Source organism: Gobius niger, assembly GCF_951799975.1.
Source record: "Gobius niger genome assembly, chromosome: 5".
NCBI lineage: Eukaryota > Metazoa > Chordata > Actinopteri > Gobiiformes > Gobiidae > Gobius > Gobius niger.
In genome coordinates this window covers 9,457,394-9,479,856 of record NC_136856.1, presented here as the reverse complement: position 1 = coordinate 9,479,856, position 22,463 = coordinate 9,457,394, and the positions used below count along the sequence as shown (strand labels likewise).

The window sequence follows — 22,463 nt, the reverse complement described above, 5'->3', positions numbered from 1 at the left end:
CTGATTAAAGTTATTATGTGTGAATCACCCGATTGCTTTCATTGAGTTTCCGCGTAGCCGCCGCACTGTGTGCCGCTTCCTCGCTTATTATTTTTTCCCCTTCTGCGAGATGTGCTCCAATTTCGAGACACCATTTGTTTCTTTTGTTCTTGTTTGGAGGCAAGTTTGTGAGCTTTCAAAACAAAAAAAAAGAAAAAGAAAAAATCCATCATTATCAGGCATCGTTAACAACCGCGACGCGCATTGGAAACCTGGGAGTACAAATGGCAGAAGATGGGAGGGAGAGGAGGAGAAAAAAAGAAGAAGACGCTCCGAGAAAGGCGAGGAGCTAGTGACAGCTGAGGCTCGGCGAGTGGGTGGCGGGCGCAAAGGGGGCAGGACCTGGAGTTGGCTGTGCCGTGCGCTCCCGCTCGTCTCCACTCATTAGCAAACGCCAATCAGCCCGCGTGCGAGCCACTTCCAAAGCCGTCTCCTCTCCCTTCCCCGAAAAAGTTGCACGAGAAAGCCTCAAGTTTTTTTCGATTTTGTTTTCTGTCTGTGCGTGTGTGTTTTTTTTTTTTCCCAAGCTAAGACTAATCCACCTCCCTGTCCGTCTGTCTCCCTCCCCCTCTCTCTCCCTCAAGCCATCTGCCCATGCACCATTAATTGTTGTACTCCTGAATGACAAAGTCGCGCGATGCATATGCTCGGAAAAGCTGGCAGGTGACGCACTGTATACGTTTCGAGCCGCGCTTTCTTTCCCGTCAAGCGATATTTCTCCCCTTTCCAGAAGATGCCACCTTTTTTTTTTTTTTGCCGCTAGACCATATGCTCCGCTCTCCGATACTGGCCAACAACAGCACAACGGACTGGAGGGGTCCGGTTGCTAGGAGACCGCTGCGTCCCGAATTCTCCGAGCAGGACAGAAGAGCTCTTTCTATCAGATGCTGCGTTGGGCATTACCGCGGAAATCGGACATTTTATAGGGTTCTTGCAAACTTCGTACATAGACTAGCGAAGAACAACATATGAAAAGAATAATAAGAAACTAGAAATGCAATGGCTGCGCCATTGCGATTGACTGCGGAATTGCGGGAAGCGAATGCAGAAATTGCATAAACTGTTCAAATTGCATAATTGCTTAATTTGCATAATCTAATTTGCATAAACTGTATAAACTGCATAAAGTGGTAAAATGCATGAATGGGTCAATTTGCATAAATTATGTAAATTGCATAAACTCTTTAAAATTCATAAATCCTAAAAGGCATAAATTCTTAAGTTGCATAAACGGTTTAAAATGCATTAACTGGTTAAATCCCATAAAGTGGTTAATTTGCATAAATTGTTAATATTGCATAAACTTTTAACTTCCATAAACTGGTCAAACTGTTGAAAGTGCTTGATTGGCAGAAGCTGCACAAACGGCTGAAAGGCCTGGAGTCTCCCCATTGGCTGGATTCCCCCATACACACCAATGCAAAAATTTCAAACTCTCGTATAAAAAAACTGGAAAACTGCAAAAGGCCAATTTTTTCTCAAAACCCACAAGTTGCAGAAGCTGAACATGCACAAAGTGCAGAAATTGCATAAAATGCAGAAAAAAGTGCAGAAAAGCAAGGATTTGCGGCAGCCCCATTATAAGTCAATGGGAAAAATCTCCGACATTTTGGCCGATTGCGGAAAAACCGTAAGTTGCAGAAGTCCCAAAAGTAATAGCACCCTTCTCCTCAACATGCGGAACATTTTGATGCATAACTTGCATAAATTGCACAAAGCATGAAAGTGCTGAAAGCTCTAGAAAATCGGGAAAAAGATGGAAGAGGAATAATAACTAGAAATGCAATGGCTGCGCCATTGCGATTGACTGCGGAATTGCGGGAAGCGAATGCAGAAATTGCATAAACTGTTCAAATTGCATAAATTGCTTAATTTGCATAATCTAATTTGCATAAACTGGTAAAATGCATAAAATGTCATGTTGCATAAACTGTATAAACTGCATAAAGTGGTAAAATGCATGAATGGGTTAATTTGCATAAATTATATAAATTGCACAAACTCTTTAAAATTCATAAATCCTAAATGGCATAAACTCTTAAGTTGCATAAACACTTTAAAATGCATAAAGTGGTTACTTTGCATAAATTGTTAATATTGCATAAACTTTTTAAATTCCATAAACTGGTCAAACTGTTGAAATGGCCTCAGTGCTTGATTGGCAGAAGCTGCACAAATGGCTGAAAGGCCTGGAGTCTCCCCATTGGCTGGATTCCCCCATACACACCAATGCAAAAATTTCAAACTCTCGTATAAAAAAACTGGAAAACTGCAGAAGGCCAATTTTTTCTCAAAACCCACAAGTTGCAAAAGCTGAACATGCACAAAGTGCAGAAATTGCAGAAAATGCAGAAAAAAGTGCAGAAAAGCATGGATTTGCGGCAGCCCCATTATAAGTCAATGGGAAAAATCTCCGACATTTTGGCCGATTGCGGAAAAACTGTAAGTTGCAGAAGTCCCAAAAGTAATAGCACCCTTCTCCTCAACATGCGGAACGTTTTGATGCATAACTTGCATAAATTGCACAAAGCATGAAGGTGCTGAAAGCTCTAGAAAATCGGGAAAAAGATGGAAGAGGAATAATAATAAAGAACATGAAAACCAATAATTGACTGCGGAAGAATTCCGCAGTCAATCAATGAGAATAATAAGAGACTGGTTTTGTAGGGAGTTGGGTCCACAAACCCACCGCCTTTTAATGGCAACAGTGGGAGAAAATAATTCCTTAGATCGATTCATTTTGTGCTCGTTTTTGTGTGTGGATAGGCCTTGTAATAAAGAACAATAGATACAGACGGCATCTCTGGAATCGCCCATATATGGTAATTTTTGAAAACAGTTAAGGGGGAAAACAATTTTGAAAAAATCTAAACTTTGCCTAATTATTCAAAAACAACTGTAACAAACGCTGAATTATGAATATAGTTTCTACTAAATAGAGAAACAAAGACATGGGGAGGAGCAAAGTGGTTCAACAGCCCATAAATACATGAATAACGGAGAATGCTAACTTCATGCTACATGTTAGCATTGGGCTAATGCTAACGGTTAGCTAGCGCTTGCTACAACTGCCGTTTTTTCACTTCTACTGAACAATCTGCTGTGAGAAAATATCCATATGGGCCCGATTTACATTTGACTTTATTTATGTGTGATAAATAAGTTCATATACCATCATAAAATGGCTAAAAAGAGGGAAAATTGTGTTTCTCTAAAGATTCTATTTTCCCCCTCGGCAAAGCCACGCCCCCTTCTATGACGAGATGCCGTATGTATCTATATGAACCTTTTGACCCCCACCTGAACCGAGCACATTTTCTCCAGTTTGGCTCCTTTGCCCAAATGTAAAAGCTTCTTGAAAAAAAGTGTCAAAATAGCAACAAAAAAGAGACGAAAACAAGGATGGAGATGCAACAAAAGAGCAACAAAAAAGAGACAAAAGAGCGATACATTTGTGGCAAAAATGTGACAAAAAAGTCATGAAAAAAAATGTTTAAAAAGTGATGACAACATGAGAACAACGTGAGGAAAGACATCAGTTTAGATGAGTTTTGTTGGTCTAAGCTTTCAAATGAGACACCATTGGCCACTGAAGCTTTTAGATTTGGGTAAAACTAGACTGGAGAAAATGCACTCGGTTAAAGTGGGGGTTAAAGTGATTGTCTGGAAGTCTAAATGTACTACAAAATTTAGAAAATGTGCGAAATTGATCTCCTGGTCTTGCATTTTGAAGTGAAGTAAATAATAATAAATATAGATTCTTTTTTGTAAAGTCCCTTCCATCCGGATCTCGGCAACTAATCATAAACCAATGAGACGAGCTTTTCCTGTGAGCCAGCCTGTCGGGTCCATCTCTGGTATCGCCCATGTATGGTCATTTTTGAAAACAGTTAAGGGGAAACCAATTTGGAGAAAAATGTAAACTTTCTCTGATTATTCAAAAACTTCTTTAAGAAATGCTGAATTATGAATATAGTTTTCTACTAAATAAAGATACAAAGACGTGGAGTGGTTCTAGAGACCATAAATACATAAATAACGGAGAATGCTAACATGGTGCTTCATGCTAGCATCTAGCATGCTAATGCTAACTAGAGCTAGCTACGACTGTCCTTTTTATACTTCTACTGAACAATCTGCTGTCAATAAACATCCATATGGATCCGATTTAGACTTGACTTTATTTGTATGTGATTGACACGTTATATTTCGCCAATTACCCAAAAGACTGTATTTTCCCCCTCGGCGAGGCCACGCCCCCTTCAGTGACGAGATGCCGTCTGTATCTATCAGGAGGGAGGGGGAGGAGCTTGATCGTTCTCCTCATTTTGCAAACGAAGAAGAGCTTTGTTTACTTTCAAATTTCACTCTATCTCTCACTTTGCAAACTTAGACTATCACTTTAAGATAGAATTAAAATATCAAAAAAGAAACATTTTACTAAACTAGATTTTAAATGTTGAAATAATTACAAGTGATATTAAAGTGGGAAAAAAAAGGGAAATTCATAACATGACAGAAATCGACCACCTGCTCTTGCATTTTGATAGTAACATATATGTAAAGTCCCTCTTTCCTGGATCTCTGCAACTAAGAGTCTAGTATCCTCCCGCATTGACCAATGAGATGAGCTCTTCCTGTGAACCAGCCTGTCAGGTCCAATCAGGAGCGAGGGGGAGGAGCTTGATCGTTTACTTTGGACAATTCTGTTCCTGCTCTCCTCATTTTGCAAACCAAGAAGGGCTTTCTGGTTAAAGAGGGAGGGAGGAGTTTGATTGTTTGCTTTCACATTTCACTGTATCTCTCACTCTACAGACTATCACTTTAAGAGGTTGTAATTGTACCATATGATTCTGACCTGTCCTCTCAATATCAAACTATAGAAGTCACATGAAAACAACTTTTTTCTCAGGAGAGGAGATTTTTCCCTCCTGAGAATTCTACGGTTTCTCTCTGGAAATCAACTGACTTGGATTATATTTTTCAAATCACATTTACCTTTACTTATTCCACCGGTTTTCTTTGCCGTTCACGTTGCTGAATCTCATTAAGAAAACACAGCCCGAGAGTGTTACGTTTCTTGTCAGCTTCCTTTTGCAGTAATGGATATTAATGTTGCAGCATTTTAATATTTGACACCGACCCGAGTTAAGAGGCACCTTTGAGCAAAAATACGATACAGATACAATTTCACAACAAAAACTCTGAGCCAGATATTTGCATGAGGCGATAACTGTTTATTTACAGATGCAGTGAAGTCGTTCTAGAGATTTTTCACCCACGCCATAAAAGCAAATGAGTGTGGAGGTTTGTTTTTGCATAGTCGCTCACCACTTCTGTGTTTTGTGGCATGAGAACAATGTTTTGGTGAGTTTGTCAGCGTTTGGAAAGCAGAAAATCTAAATAATATTAAAATACAGAGATTGATTTTTAGCATTTTACAACTTGCACAAAAATATGAAATAATGGTTTTATACAAACAATAAAGATGGAAAAAAATTGGCATCTGTTTTACAGAAATCAAAAGAGAAACGGCTGAAAGATACTGCATTCTTAGAGAGCGAGCCTATTGCTGGGTTGCAGGTTCTAGAATATGATGATGTCATCAGACCCAGCGGGGGCAGGAGCCAGTTTTTCCTGTTGACAGCATTACACTTTCACAAGTCTGTATGAATTAGAAAAAATATTATTAATATCAGTCACTGGGTCCATGATCTCTGTACAAGACCAATATTTTCCTCTAAAACAAAATAATTTCCTCTATATAATGGTATAGGCCTTTAGAACGCTGTGATGTCACCTGCAACCCAGCGATTCTATCATCTGTTGTATGCACTGTTAACTGAATACATGTATTTACAATACTCATTTTGGGCCAATGTATTCAGGTACAGTTACTCTTTCATTTGAGTGTATTTATACTACAATTACTGTCCTAAAATCAAAGGAATGCATCAAAGTACTCAGTCATTACATTTCTGTTTCATAATCATAAGATTAAGAAAAAGAAAAAGATCAAAACAGTTGGGGAAAAGTTTAGCTCTGTCCTTCTGGGCTTTTGCAAAGTGCTTTTTATGCATGTTGCCTAAACGTCTTCTTAAAGGGATATTTCAGGATTTTTAATAATAATTTTAATCATTTTGCATTTAAAATAACTTATATTTGAGCAGCATCAGCTTTGTGGTTGTATAAGCTATGCGGCGGCGGAGTGATCTGCTAGAAAATAGTCCCTCAAAATGCGATCATTCATGTGACGCAAGGTCAGTTATATTCGAAAAATTATTCTTTTCGACACAGACATTTATATGGTTAGTCTGGTGTTATAAATAATTTGCCTCAGGTGCACTGGAGTGCGTAAGACTGTTTTTAATGCAGGCTAGCTGATACCATAGAAATGCACTAGCCTAGCGACATGAAACTCTTCAAATACAAGAACTGCATGAATTACAAAAAAAAATATCTCCAGAAATCAGCAACACTCTGGATAACTAGGAAATGAGGCCCTATGTCAAAAAATCCTGAAATATCCCTTTAATAATTTGCTGCATTTACGAATTAATATTATGCAAATCAGCGTGAAAGTATTTAGAATACAGTACTTGGATTACACAAAGTAACGGAATATTTTACAAAATTTTAAGGCAAGCATTCAGTATTCTGTAACTAAATACAATTTCAAAGTACTCTCCCCAACATTGGTTGTCTTTTTACTTTTAAGGTATAATGTACACAAATAATTTTACCAACTTTGCAAATATTGTACAAAGCTAAAGGCATTGACACTTTTACAAAACAACAAAAAAAGCGTCTGTCGTGGTCGCCGAATCAGAATCCTTTACTCGGAAACTCCGTCGTTTACAGGAAATGTGACATCATTTGCATACAGCGAATGCCCCCACGGCGACGACCCTGACTCAGACTGTTCACATTAATGTCAGCGGTGATTTGGGGTTTGTCCCTAAAACACAGCGGCCCGCAGCTCTTTGCTCCGGTTCTTGTGCCTCCCGTCGGCGTGCGGCTTGTGAAGGAGCAGATCTGAACGTGACAGCCCATTACCGGGCTCCTCTGCCCCGCGCTCTGCCCTCCTGTCTGCCCCCCTGTCCGCCTCTCTGTGCGCCGTGGCCCGTAGCTCCGCCGTGACCGGGTAAAGCAGGGGCATGGCCAGTCCCTGTCCCGGCTTCTGGAAGGCTGCGATCAGGTTCTTTATGTTGCGGAAATATCTCTTCTGCACGCCAGCGGAGGTCTAAGAGGAACACAAGAGACGACATGAATCAAAACATGGCTAATATAGATTGTTTTCCTTTTTTTTTAAACATTCATTCACTCACTCCCCATCAGAGACTTATCACTTCAACTTCTATAATCAAAGCAACCCTGGAAATGGGACTGACTTTAGGGTTCCTTACTTTACTCAAAGGAATTTCCTGGTGATAGAATGGAATAAGCACGGTTACATAATTACATAACTACAGTACACAGGTGCTCGTCATAATTATAATATCATGAAAAAAATGCATTTACTTCTGTTATTCAACTTAAACTGTCAAACTAATACATGATGTAGACTCATTACATGCAAAGTGTAAGCCATAAGCCATAATCATAATAATAATAATAACAAACAAAGGCTTGACATATCTCACTTTGCCATGAGTCTATATCATATATTATTCACATTTTAAGTTGACAGAAGTAAATGCTCTTTTCATGATATTCTAATTATATGACGAGCACCAGTAATTACATTGAAACTGGAGACGGTTAGTTATTTCATGTAATACGTCCAGTAAAGACCAGAAAACATGGCTATTTTTTGCATGTAATTAGCCTAATATCCCTAAGATGTGGGAGGGATTGTAAGAGCTAGAACGAGTTGGGGTTGTAGCTAAGCGCTTGTACAGCACTGCCTGGTCTTTTCACAATCGGAAACAGGAGAAATCAGCCAGCTCTAAAGCAGTACTAAGTAACTCATGCCCCTAGAGGCCAGAAGCGCCACTGCAGGTGTCGTAGCATGTCGCGTTTTTTTACTCATTAATTGTCCTTGAGAGTAAATACTACAATGACAAAAAAAGACAAAGGGAGAAAGGGATATAGTACATCCAATTACACAATGGAGATATTTTATTTCACTCAAACTTAGCTGTAAATACTGTTTAAGTGGTGCTAACCCGCAGTTAGCTTTGCCCGTTAGCCTGTTAGCTTCTTCTTTGTGATGCTATTAGTGTGTATTGGGGACTCCGACCCGGTGGCAGTGAAGTTGCAATTGTGGTTTTCTAGCCAGAGACACCGGGCGAGATGAAAGACCCCCCAATCATCCCTTTAACACTTGTATTACCCCCGGAGGGACTACGAAATGTATTATTTGATTTATTAAGGTAAACAAGTTACTTAGTACTGCTTTAAAGGGACACTGCAGAATCTTCCTGCGAATACTACACTACCTTGTTTCATCAAAGAGAAAATTAACAACATCACCTTCGTAGAATTTTAACCAATAGATTAAATTGAAATACAAGAAATGATTTTATGACAGATATTTTCATAATTGAAAAATACCTCATAAATGTACAAACAAACATGAGCCTTTGCTGCGAGCGGATCAATTCTCCTAACTGTAAACTTTACCGGGAGTGGGTACGCCTCCCACTCGTCTCTATGGAGATGTTGATTAAAGACAGCAGAATTTGAGATTAAATAGGGTAGGTTCTCATCCAAGTCCATTTTTTGATCACCCACTGCAGTCATAGCATTTTCTGTGTTGAGCTGGTCATTAGGAGCTTGTTTTTAACTGATGGCAACTGTATAGTCCAAAATGTTACGCAGTGTCCCTTTAAGTTATGAGATAGTGTCTGAAATTGAAGACGGAGGCATTGCTCATGCAGCACGCCAAAGGGTAGAAAAGGGTTAATTCAGCACAAGCAGAAGAGCGGTTTAAATGAGTGCATCACCCGCTGCTCCAGACCAAATGTAGCGGGGCCGTGCGAGCCCGGCATCACGGTGAGCGCACGGAGGGCGGCTGTTTCAGGAGGTTATTAAAGACAGACTGTGCCAAGTCTCGGAGGCATTTGGAGTTTCTCTTTGTGCAGATCTCATCTCTGTCCTCAAAGTGCACAGCGGTCCTAATGCCTGTCACAGACCAGAGAACTGCTCGTGTTATCTTCAAAGGTACCGCATGCTGTGTCCAAATAAAAGAGGTCTGAGGACGGGGGATGCTCTCTCACACACTGTAATGAAGATGTTCAGCACGTGTTGACCTTTAATCAGGCAATAAGTACTGGTGAAAATTGTGTCATTTTCTTGACATTTGAGCTGGATTCAGGAGCCACGACAAAATGATCTAGCCACCCTGGTCAGGTGTAATCAGAGGCGAGAACACTACAGTAAAGGGGCCATTACAGAATTGGAGGACATTTTACGCCCAGTCTTGAAATTTCACATAATCCATGTACAAAATGTTAAAGCATGCAGCTTTGGAGTAAATTGTACTTGTCCTGGGACCAAGTTTAAATAATCTGAGATAAAATGTTAATTCAAAATATTTTTTAAAATACCAAATATGTCTGGAGTACCCTCTAAAATGCATGCTTTTGCTCGTCTCACCCCCTTGATCATCAAACTGAATCTGACCGTTAAAATACATTTTTAATTAATTTTCTTTTGCATTATTTTGTCAAGTGATGTTTCTTGTAAACGTTGATTTTAATCACCAAAATATGTTAAATATGAATTATTATGCAAGAAATGTGTGTCCCACAACATGCATGCAACCCTGAAGAAGAATAAAACATGGGTCACATGACACAATCGAGCTGACATCATTAAACACTTTTCCAACAGCATGGGTAAAGCAAAGGTACGTCCTCTGCTCTATTTTTCATATTTGTGTAACTTTGTTAGCTTTATTTGATTCTCTCACTCTACCTCATGCAACCATGTTACGCAATATTTATGATAAAACTAATGTATTCATTATTTTTATTCATAAATTTACTTAAGCAAGTTTGTCCTCTTAGTCAGTAGTAACAGCTAGCTAAACAACTAGTTTCTATTCCTGAGAAAAAGCTTACTTTTAAAGTTACTTTTCTCATGTATTTGAGTGGTGGTTACAGGGTTGTACCAAATATATCAAATAGCATATCAAAAAAACAATAGAACTTATGTCTTCGATATTTGAGATGAGCCAATAAAGCTTCTTATATTTTAATACCTATTATTGATGAATACATAACATAAAACATTTTTATTTTTCAACATTTTTGAAGTCAAAATGTCCTCCAATTCTGGAATGACCCAAAGACGCTTTTTTTCTGAGGTGTTTTTTAATCACAAAAGCACCTGTTATGTTATAATTACTTGCATTACATTTAACTGATTGAGTGAAATGTTACACGGCCTGGCCTCAGGGAAACATGGCGGCCAGTCAGATGCGATTTCTGCAAGTTTTTTTTTTCATGTAGTTTTTCCCTCAAAATACGCTGTGACTTTGATTCTGCAAAGAGACCCGGGTTTTTGTCCATATATAGTTGCAAAAGGTTTGGAGCTTGAGCACACCGGGAGTGCTCTGGGAAGAAAGGAAAGAAAACACGCGCACAAAAGACTTGGATGAAGCCTGTCTCCATCTCCACATCAAAGTCCCGGGGGAAATGAGAGGAGCAGGCAGGACAGAAATGAGCTGCTTCACCTTATAAAAAGATCCGAGACTCGACAGAATGGAGAGGAACACATGCCTTGGAAGCATTGAGCAAAGCGTGGAATGGTGTCAATTATATTTTTATACGGCACCTGGTCGAGAGAGCCAGACGCACACTCACACGATGGGCATAATGCGGAGAGGAGGAGGCAGGCTTTTATTTACCCACAATGATTTAGATGGGAAGCGTCCTCCAGGGTTTGAGAAGAAGCTAAATTAGGAAAGCTGTAGAAATCGCCGCCAAATCTCTTATCTTGCCTTTTGTTTGTCTTTGTTTCACCAGGCACAACATTAAAGCTCCCATACCTGATTTCTTTGCAAGTAGTGGAATAAAATGAGTTCTGTCCTTCAGTCTATTACAAAGCGGACATGTGGGGGGGAAAAAAGCCTTTGCATCTATTATAAAGCCTATATTTTTGATCGTGAAACAGGCACAGCAGGCTTGTTGTCTTTTCATCCACTGTGAACAAATGGGAAGCTACAAATGCTCTAGGAAAGTTTGGAAGGACTTCCATAACTAACTATGTGTGCACTCCCTCATTTATTGTTTACAGACAGTGAACTCATGCAGGTATAGGACCAACCATAATCATAGGATGTCAAGACACAACCCAGCCTAGTTTGAAGAAAGAAAAATGCTGTATTTCCCATAAAAAAATAGTGTTGAATAAGCTTTAAGTAAGCCTATAAAGTTGAAATGATGATAATAAAAATAAGTAATAGTCAGGTTTTGGTTAGGTTTTGATATTTAAAGCAGTATTATGCAACTCATCATGCCCCTAGAGGCCATAAGCGCCACTGCAGGTGTCATAGCATGTTGCGTTTTTTTTCCTAATTAATTGTCCGTGAGAGTTAATACTACGCTGACAGAAAAGACAAAGGGAGAGAGAGATATTGTACATCCAATCACACAATGGAGATTTTTTTTTTCCCTCAAACTTGGCTGTAAATTCCGTTTAAGTGGTGCTAGCCCGCAGTTAGCTTTTCCCGTTAGCCTGTTAGCTTCTTCTTCGTGATTCCAGTGTGTATTGGTTGCTTCGACCTGGAGGCAGAAAAGTTGCAATTGTGGTTTTCTGGCCAGAGATACCAGGGGGAGATGAAAGACCCTCCCAATCATCCCATTAACACGTGTATTACCCCCAGAGGGACTACGGAAAGGATTTATTAAGGTAAACAAGTTAATTAGTACTGCTTCAAAATAAGGTATGACAACAGGAAATGGTTCTGTGGCCTATACTTTTGGGTCTGAACCACCAATTGAGATCCTCTGGTACAGTAGAACTGGGATTTTTTTTTCCCGTCAACAACCGGGCTTTTGGGGATTTGTGTTTGGCATCATAAAGGATTTAGGAGTGAAAAAATAAATAAAGTTTTTATGTTCAGTGCATCATCTCATTCATCCTCACGAGACAAGTATGTGTAATATGTAAGCACATTTTCTCACATTTTCATTTTCTAAAAGCAGTACTGAGTAACTTGTTTACCTTAATAAAACCTTTTCGTGGTCCCTCTGGAGGCCCCAACACACACTAACAGAAACACGAAGCAGAAGCTAGCAGGCTAATGAGCAAAGCTAACTGCGGGCTAGCACCACTTAAACAATGTTTACAGCCAAGTTTGAGTGAAAAAAATTAAGCTTAAGCTTCTTGAAAAAAGTGTCAAAATAGCAACAAAAAGTTCACAAAAGCGAGAAAGAAAACAGCAAAAACACCTCAAAATAGTGACAAAATAGTGACATAAAGCGATGAAAATGGGGCAAAAATGTGACGAAAAAGCAACAAAAAAGCAAGGGAAAAAATGTCAAAAGTGACGACAAAGCAGCAACAACGTGGGGAAAAAGATTAGTTTAAATGGGTTTTGTAGTTAGTAGTAGTTTTTTGTGTGTGTTACACTGGCCTATAGGCTGTAAACTCCAGTCAAGAAGCTTTAAGATTTGGGCTGAACTGGAGAAAATACACTTGGTTAAGGTGGGGGTTAAGAGGTTAAACACTTGGTTTCTCAATAAATCATACTGGGATTCAAGTTGCAGATGACATTAAAGGAGCGAGACACGAGTTAGCCATTTTATACTCACTACTGCCACCTCAGGTCATACTTGTAACTGCACCTTCTATATTAAGCTCGTGCATGACGGCAATTCGGACCCGAAGTAGCACCATTTTTAGGAGTAGGGGAAAGCTGCAGACCCGGAGCCGAGACAGAAATACCGTGAAGCGAAGCCACCGTGACAGTGCGCCCTCTCCTGGTAAAGACGGATATACGACGCTATTAGGTCTTGGGAAGATTGATTTGATCAACTCAACGAACGTGAGACTTTAACCGAGTTATTTCATTTTTTGATGTCTTATGAACCAATTTTGAAATCGTAGATGCCTCTGTTGTTTGATACAGCTAACATGACACATTAATGTTGTTTGATAAAGATAAGATGACACATTCACTTTCTGCTTAAGATAGCGTTTATGCTAGTTGTAAATGAGTAAAAACAATAAATAATCCCAGTTACATGCCACCCAAAAGATGCAATTGCAGGCTGTAAAGTAAATATATAATTTATTCATAATTATGTATTAAGGGTGCCTTTTACTTTCTATGGCAAATTATTGCATATTTTAGTTTTAAAGAATCTTGTCCTGGACACTCTTTTTAATCTCAACGAGTTTTATCCTGGATAAAAAAAAAGGACAAATTATATAAAATAAAAAGTTATGGCACCATTATTAACGGCACATTGTTGCATGTATATGTCATTCCAGACAAGTTTTGACCGTAGTATTATTATTATTTTCATTATTAGCCCAGAATTACAACATTTGATTTTTACACATTATTGACATCAGTGTTGATCTTTTGTTTTAGTGAAGTTGACAGAAAGATGCTGCTGAATTTAGGAAACGGTACAAATGTTATTTTTTACTTTGTTTTTAACATTACTAACCCTATGATTTCTCTCCTTTCATTACTGATTACAGCAATGGCCGTTACCACAATAAACATGTGATTTGGTTCCAAAATATTGTCTCTGTCCCTTTTGAACAAATGAACAAATGAAGGCACTGTCCTACAAAATACAATGAAAGGAGTAAAACATACAGTTTTAATTTCATAAAAGAACCCAAATAATAGTACATGTAGCCTAAACTAAGTTACATGTCAACACATTCTAAATTACACAAAATAATCCCAACGATACAACAGTACAACATGAGCTAAACACCGTCGTATATCTGACTTTGCCAGCAGAGGGCGCACTATCACGGTGGATTCGCTTCGGCTCCGGGTCTGCAGCTATACATTATTGGTTTTGAGTGACAGTGCAGGATTTTAGAGGCAGTTGTGGTGAACAGGTCTGGGCTCATTCTACACATTAGGACATTGTTGGAACATGTAGTAATTGTAATTGTAATTTTAACATTTTTAAACTCCGTATAGCCCCTTTAAGCTACCAGTAATTGTTTTCTATTTGCAAAATTCCAATATTTCGTAATTCCATTATGGCATTAATACCAAGGTAAAATGTACCAGTGCAGACACTCTCCTCAAATCTGATGAGTTCACACGACTAATGCGTCCTGGGACAGTGTTAAAGGAAGTTACTTGGTTGTTTCAGCTCAAATAAATAATGAAAATGTAAAAGAAATGGAAAGCAATAGATTCACATTATTGTTATTGTGATTTCTGGTTCTAGATGACATTATATTTGAGTATATGGAGAAAAAGGTATTCAGGTATTGGTATCATGAACCAAGTATTGTGAAAGTACTGATAATAACCGTACCCAGCCCTACGCTCCTGACGCCGTGCCCCGGTGCCACTAAAGGAGGCGTCAAACGTCCCGACATAAGCACATTAACGTGCACCTTAACCAGCAGTACTTCTAGTCTAGTCATCAAACTGTCTGTATCACTGCACTTTGCTTCTCAAACTTCAAAGCAGGTTTCGACGTGAAGCAGGAACTTTCAGCTCCTTTAAAACAATCGTTATTTCCACTCTTCTGTCTGTCAAAGAGGATGTAGTTTGAACACATTGCCAAATCATTTCATCAAGCCCTGTTTTTCTGTACAAGTGTTACAGCCTGTCAGCCCTCAAATATTTCATTAGAGTCATGAATAATGCAGAGTGGTATCGAGCTGGTATAGTAAAGCGTGTTCTCCAAATGCGCGCTCCCTCTGTCCTCTTGATGCTGTCGGTGCAGATGAGCGGCGGTTTGATGCGGTTACAGCACGGGGCGGCTTGTCAGACGGAGACATATGCTTTTTGAATGTCTCTATACGTTCAGATCTCTGGGTGTTTGCCAAGCCTCAGTGCAGAGTTACATCTCCCACAAGAAACACTGTCAAGAGTAATTCCCTTGTATCGGGAGGAGCAGGCTGCACATTTTGCTGTGAGAGATTCACGATATTTTAAGGAAAATATCCAAACAAGAAATCTGAAGCAAGTTGATCTTACAGATAAAAGCACTTTAAAGGTTGCCATTAGTATAAATAATGATTATATTACTCTATATAGTTTCACATTGAGCTCTGCTACTGGAGATGTGAAACTGCATTACTCACATCACGTTTCTGCATGTCGATAAGCACGGATGATGAGAAGAGTAAACGTTTACAGCTATTATTCTGCACCAGGTTTACTGTTTTAGCATCAGTGCTACTTTCATGATTGCCAATAACAATAGCTCACACTGTACACCGTTTTCTTGTCCTGCAAACACGATTCATCTTAACCCCTTGACGCCTGAATTTATTTCCAATTATATATAAAAAAAAGGTATCACTTTATTTTACACTACCTTGATACATTGTACGTAGCTAAATTCAGTACAATGTAATGTGCTCTGTAACAATCTGTAATAACTTGTACCTATGTAGTACGTACACAATGGAATAGCTTGTATTAGTACTTGTAAGTACTAGTAGGGTTAGGGCTTAAGGTTAGTTGCCTCCTCCTTTCTGTTCAAAAGAAGAACCGGCTGGACAGCTCCTCATTTCACGATTTTACCCACATCGGTCCAATTACGCACCGAGAGGCGGGACTTCATTCCCCCAAGAGCCGTCACAAGACTCAACCAAAACAATAGAGATGGCGTGCGCGGCGAGTGATGCGATGTTTTCTTCTGCTCTTTTGTCTGTTTTAAATCATAAAAAAAAATGTAATCCCTAAAACTGGAGCAGAAAGAAACAGCGTTTGAAGCGTTTCTCGTAAAATAAGGACGTTTTTGGAAAGGCTTCCTGACACTTGTTGCTGCGACGTATCTAGCGTTGCTCTGATTGGTTGATGCCGTCTGTCAATCACGCCCACCGGGAAATCATTGAGATCATGCTGCTCCCAGACTATATGTCTTTGAAATATCTATGAAAAAGCGTGTAGTTTGGCAGGCCAGGCAATAAGGTTAGGGTTAGAGTTAGAGTTATTCCTTATTACATTATGTACCTACAAACTACTAATACATATTATTATATTGTGTGTCTAACCCATAGGTAAAACTTATTACACATTGTTACAGAGCACATTACACTGCACTAAATTTAGTTAGGTACAATGTATCAAGGGTAGTGTAAATTACAGTGTTACCAAAAAAATATTATCAGTGTTTTTGCTTCCAAGCTGATGCTAAATTAAGAGTCTTGCAGGAAGCGGTATGACGTGAATTAGCCACACACGGCGTTAAGGGGTTAAGGATGCAAACTGGACAAATATGAATCAATTTGAGAAACAAAAAAATGCATTTAAACTTGAACTAAGTCAAAACATCTGCAACACTATATTTGAAAAGAAGATTCTCCCCTTGAAGTCAGAGCCGTGTTCACCTTTTCTTGTAAACTATAGACTCTTCACGGCGTTGTTTTGTCACGTGAGCACGACCTAAAGCACTTCTGTAGAAACTGCCCCATTTCCTTCGGTGTCACTGGTTAAAAGTGAAAGTATGACATTTTTGTGGTTCAAACAGATTGTTTTTTTGTGAACTGGAGAGCTCTGGCACGACAATTACTTTAGTTTTAGTAACATTCTACTTTTGGCACCACAATTTGTGAAATTACGGTGGAACAGACAAAACAGGGACCGTCCCGTAGTGGGTAAAAGCGACCGCCCTCCAACAAAAGTGCGTGCTTTCAATGTGTCGATGTGCAAAAACAGCTCCGTACATGGGGCGGCCACCGGATTTTTTCACATGTATTTAAAGGCCCTATACCTGATTTTTTAGTTGTGGGCCTAACTCATTCATAAAATTATATTTGCAGCATCCAAGTTCTTTGCAGGGACATGTTTATAGACACTTGCAGGGTCACTTTTCAGGGTTACTTTCACCAAAATGTGAGAAAAATAGCCTGAAAGTTCATAAAATTGATACAAATGTTTTATAATTTGATGGACAGTGTTTTCCCCACAAACGTCCGAGTTTACACTATATTAAAGGAGGACAAAACAAACATCAGTCCATTTCTAGAAGTAAAATCAGGTAAAGCTCGACAAAAAGTGTCCAGTTGAACGTTGTCTCACAAGGATTGCTTAATATCAAAAACATGCTCTCAATACAAGTGCAGTACAAGTACATGTATTAGAGCAGTGGTCCTCAACTGGTGGGCCGGGACCAAAAAGTGGGTCGCAGAACAGTTTTCAGTGGGTCGAGAGCCTTTCCCAGAAAACATTTCTTTACATTTTTATGTCCAGATAAAATATAGAATCACTACTTACTATTAAAATGACTTGTTTTGAACAAAATTTCCGCATATACTGTATCTTTAGAATTCTTTGGGAGTGAAGACTGCGCTGACGTCGAAGTGCTCCTAAGGTGTTATTACACCTCACAATATAGTCCCACTTTTTATCCGCTTAGGAAATCGACATGTTTAATTTTGTGTAGATTTACTTGGATCGTGTAACTACTCACGTAAATGTATTTAAAAAGGGAAAAAGTGGAAGAGCTTCTAACTTCGGCCCCATAGAGGAGAGGAGGAAGGAGAGGCTCAATGTGCACAACATCTTTGGGCTTTTTGCGTGACTGAGCGCACGCACAAAGACCAGACAGGTACACATCAACTCGTCTAAGCTCAGGTAAGAACATATCTCACTATGGAACAACGGTGGCCTGTTCCTTTAATGCAAGAATATTTGAGGAAAAGACAATATTTTACTGATATGAATTTGGGTTCACGGCTTGTTGGGTTATTGTGGGTCCCAGCGCCAAACCAGTTAAGAGCCACTGTATGAAATCAATTCAAGACACAGTATTATATAGAGCAGTGGTTCTCAACCTGGGGGTCGGGAAACAAATTTGGGGGTCACCAGATCATTTAGATAAAATAAACATATTTTCATTTCCATTATCTAATGTTATATTGTAGCATGTGTTTGCCATTTTACCAGAGTGCCATTATTTGTTTGTAGTTTGATTAATTTTATTAAGCCATTTTTTTTTTTTTTTTTTTTTAAGAATTATGTAGGCTAATGTTTTTCACGGTGCTACCCGGGCGGGGGGTCACGGACCCCTTTACCTGTTATAATGGGGGTCGCGGCTCCAAAAGGTTGAGAACCACTGATATAGAAGAAAATAGGACTGAAAAAGTGAGTCAGAATTGAGTAGTCAGAGAAGCTTCATCTGCCCTTTTCCCCTAACGGACGTCATTTTGGGGATATTTGATTGGTGAATAATCTTGAAACCCCTGAAACTATTTGGTGAAAAAAAGTCAAAAAAAGCCACATTTGCCTGTATTCACTGCACTGTATATCAGCTCAGAGAGTTTCCACAACTGTAGCCAAACAAAAGTGAAATTAAAGTGACTTGTATAGTGAATTAGTAAAGTTTGAGGAAGCGAGTGGCTGGATCAGGTAATATATAAAGATTCTCACTTCTGCAGCCCACGAGCCCTGGCCGTCCCTGTGCAGTCGGTACGTGTAGACATATCCTGCGCACCTGAACAAAAACACAAAGACGGGCAACAATGAGTGGCACCGAAACGCACAGGCTCTTTGTACAACGCCATAGCTTTCACACAATCAATACACATTTCACTGAGAGAGCGGTATGAGGGCCATAAGCTCAGCATGAAGCAATGCAGAAGCCGAACATTTCACTGAACAATATGACAGTGTTGGGTGAACTTTTTTTCTGAGAGATGCTGTTTTGTCTCGAAGTGATTGTCAAACTTTGTCAGAAGATCCTCCAAATACCTCAAATACCTGATAGGAGCTCAATCAGTGCGGTATGAGGTGGCACAAACACCAACAACAGAAAACGTATGCAAAACTTATATGAAAACAAGAAAAGCAATAAAGGCTCTTTACTGGGAGCCGAGTCTTTGGGATCCGTTAACTTCAAATAGCCGTTCAAAAGACTGGCTCTTTTTCATATAAAGTTTTAATAACGCCAGCCAGATAGCTCACAATATCTAAAACGCAATCAATAAAAGGAGATTTCTTTTAACATTTAAATCAATTAAAATTACAATGGCGCTGATAGTCACGCTTTGAAAAAAAAGTTTGTGAGTCATTTTTGTGCATTTAGTGTTGACTTTAGTGCAATAAGCTTTCACTTGCACTAAAATAGTGCATGAGTTAAGTAAAATAAGCTAATACTAATACAATACTATAAGCTCAGGGTCAAGTTAGGGATATAGTGTTTCTTTCTGTACTCCTGCTCTACTTTTTAAATCACCCAAATTTTGTCTAAACTAAGACTAAACTATAGGCCTAAATGGGTATTAAGACTAATGCTGAACGACAAAGATGTGTCAATACACTCTTAAAGGAATAGGCCACCGTTTTTACATACTGAGATATGTTCTTACCTTAGCTTTGACAAGTTCTTTAGGACCTGTCTGATCTTCACCCGTGCCTTCAGTCACATAAACACAGCGCAGACGGCGTTAGCATTTAGCCTCTCCCCCTCTCCACTATAGCTCCAAAACAGGTCAAGATAGAAGCTACCAAGCTCTTCCACGTTTTCCCTATTTAAATACGGTTACGTGAAGTGTTACACTACAAAGTATAATTACACAAAATTAAACAATGTGGATTTTCTAAGCAGATAAAAGGGGGAACTATATTGTAAGGCCTAATAATACAAGGAGTAGTTCGAAATCCACGCAGTAATCTTCACTTTACTGTGCGGATGCCAAACTAGGCACGGGGGAAGATCAGACAGGTCCTAAAGAACTTGTCAAAGCCTAGGTAAGAACATATCTCAGTATGTAAAAACGGTGGCCTATTCCTTTAAAGGAGCTGTCCTTGATTTTTTAATTTTCTGTTATTGGAATAAAATTAGATTTGTCCAAAAATTACTGGTTTAAAAGCCTTTTAAACAGTCATAAAAAGTCAGGCTAGTAGGCATTTTTTACAGTGAAGTGACAGTTTTCCTCCCTGAAAGTTGTGAAACCTGGTTTTTGACGTTGTAAATGCATTAGGAAAGTTTGAGATGAGTTTGGACCAGAAAATAGCAATTTTAAATTTTGAGTGACCCTGTTTCTTTGTACAATCAGGTATAGTTCCTTTAATTAAATGACATTATAAAGCATGCAGTTGTGCATAGAAACAAACCACAAACTCTCAGCCTTCACGGAGAAATGTCTGATTTTTTTTTTCCATTTTTTTTAAAGCTATAAAATTCATTTTGCCTTCAATTCTACGAACGCTTTTCATAGCTAAGGAAGACTCTGCACACCCGGGAGGCGACAGGTGCGTAGAAAGCAGGGCAGCTTAAAAACAACATATTTTTGATCAAAACCTAAACAAAAGAATTCACATGAAATGATTGCATTACATATTTCAAAGCCTCAAAGTTTTGTTTTGGGGCTTTGAAAAATACTGCGTCATGTAACATTATGCTACTTTTTGTATGTGTTTTTGCGACATACATTTATTTCAGTCAGTACGGCGGAATTGGCACAATACAGGCATCTATAGGCGACCGTGATCAAATATTTAAGACTCTCCGCTCAATAGTGCAACACAATGAAATTACACAACAATACACGATGTTTCAGACTCAGAACTATGTGATTGCACTTATAATGAGCAATACTCACAGCACACAGAGGCAGAACGACCCCGGCACAGAGTCACTGGTCCGGAGCAGGTAGCACCCGTCCCGCCCGTCTCGGCCCAGTCTCCTCTCGCCCTCCTCCTTCCCGATCGGCCCGTGGTAGACTGCCAGGCTCTCCATTTCACCCAGGGGTCCCGAATGCACCAGACTTCACCCTGTTCTATCTGTCTGCTATACTGTCTTTTTTTATTTTCCTTTTCTCGGGGTGCTTTTGTAACTCTTCTCAGAAAAAAAAAAAAGTGTTTCACGGTTTGAAATATATGCGCTATGTCTTCTTCGCTCGCCTCTGACTGCTCTGTCTAACCTCTCGCTCTATCGCTTCCTTCTTTCACACTGTTTTGCACATACATATTGGCTTTCACACCCCGAATGTGGGTTGTGCATGTCGAATTGTATTTTAGACAGGAAGTGGCTTTCAGAAGAACACGATGATTTTTTTTTTTTCCAAAACAGTAAACAAAAAAAAGTTGAGAAAATGGCTTTGCGAGCAGCTGTATTCACACTTTATTTGATAGGCCTTTTTTTCTCTCTTATTTCCAATTACCAAGACTGCCCACTTGTGTTTCATTATTATGCGCAAAAGTTGGCTTCCACTAATGGTTTTTTCCAAGAGCACACAATACACAGAAAATACATGCATTTTCCTATTTTCCAAGTATATATTTTTTGGGTCATAGGAATGAAGTTGTTCAAAAACAAAGCAATGACGGCCTGAATAAAGATATGAAATTTAACACTGAGTTTTGATGGTAATAAAGAAAAGCTATACTATGTTGTCTAACTTATCATTTAGCTGCCTGTTTGTGACACCCGGCGCCATATTGCAACTTGTCACTGATATGAACGACTGTCAAGCTCAAAAGAAAACTGGTAATAAGCACTTTGTCACTCTGAAGTGTCAGACGAGGCGACTACAATCAGTATGTAACAACTTTATGCGATAAAATGATTATGCATTAAATGAGTGATTAGCAACTGATTAGCTTAACAGGTTCAATAATGCACTGGCAATCACTGTTAAGGGCAACGTATTACAAAAATATACTACTTTTTTCAGTAACTAAGGAATATAGCATTACACAGAATACAGTAATAGTGTAACATTTGAAAGTTTTGCTGTAGATCACTGGCAAAAATGTGATTAAAAAAAAAAACATTGCACATTTTCTGTCATTTTGCTAGCTCTGCTTAACTCATGTAATGCTAAACTTTGTCTTTTTTCCTCTTTTTTCTTTCACAGTTCATTCAAAGCCACCACCAGTGTAACTTGTGTGTGTGTGTGAGTGTGTGAATGAATGAGACATTATTGTTATTATTATTATTAATTTGCTGGGTTGTTTTTTTTCTGTCTTGTTTGCGTGTTTTGTCTTTTGTGTTATTTGTCTAAATTGTTTGTCTTGTCATTGTCCCTTGTCTTATATGTAACAAAGAAAAAGCGTTGTATATGTAATTGAAGGTGAATGCACATTATGGTTGTCTTGCCCCTCCCCCTTTTGTACAGGGGACATTGTTTACTCTTGGCTATTACTTGGAAGACCAGTTGTCTGTTTGCCCTGCCATTGTGCTTTTTTTTAATTGCATAATAAAAACAATGAAAAAAGAATAAAAGTTTTCGGCCTTTTTATGTTTTCATATAAAAAAATAAAAAAAAAGGTGTTTTATGCCAAAAAAAATGCCCCAAATTTCCCACTT

General features: G+C 38.9%; 1 protein-coding gene across 1 annotated transcript; it reads right to left on the bottom strand.

The window, feature by feature from the left end:
- Positions 1–6,785: 6,785 nt before the first annotated feature.
- On the bottom strand, positions 6,786–20,953 carry LOC306962917 (SH2 domain-containing protein 1A-like). Its single transcript, XM_079556295.1, has 3 exons — positions 20,755–20,953; positions 18,581–18,644; positions 6,786–7,282 (listed from the first exon to the last, which is right to left on the bottom strand). The coding sequence occupies exons 1-3, from the start codon at positions 20,889–20,891 to the stop codon at positions 6,998–7,000; spliced, it is 486 nt and encodes a 161-aa protein (XP_079412421.1). The 5' UTR covers positions 20,892–20,953; the 3' UTR covers positions 6,786–6,997.
- Between the last annotated feature and the right edge of the window lie 1,510 nt (positions 20,954–22,463).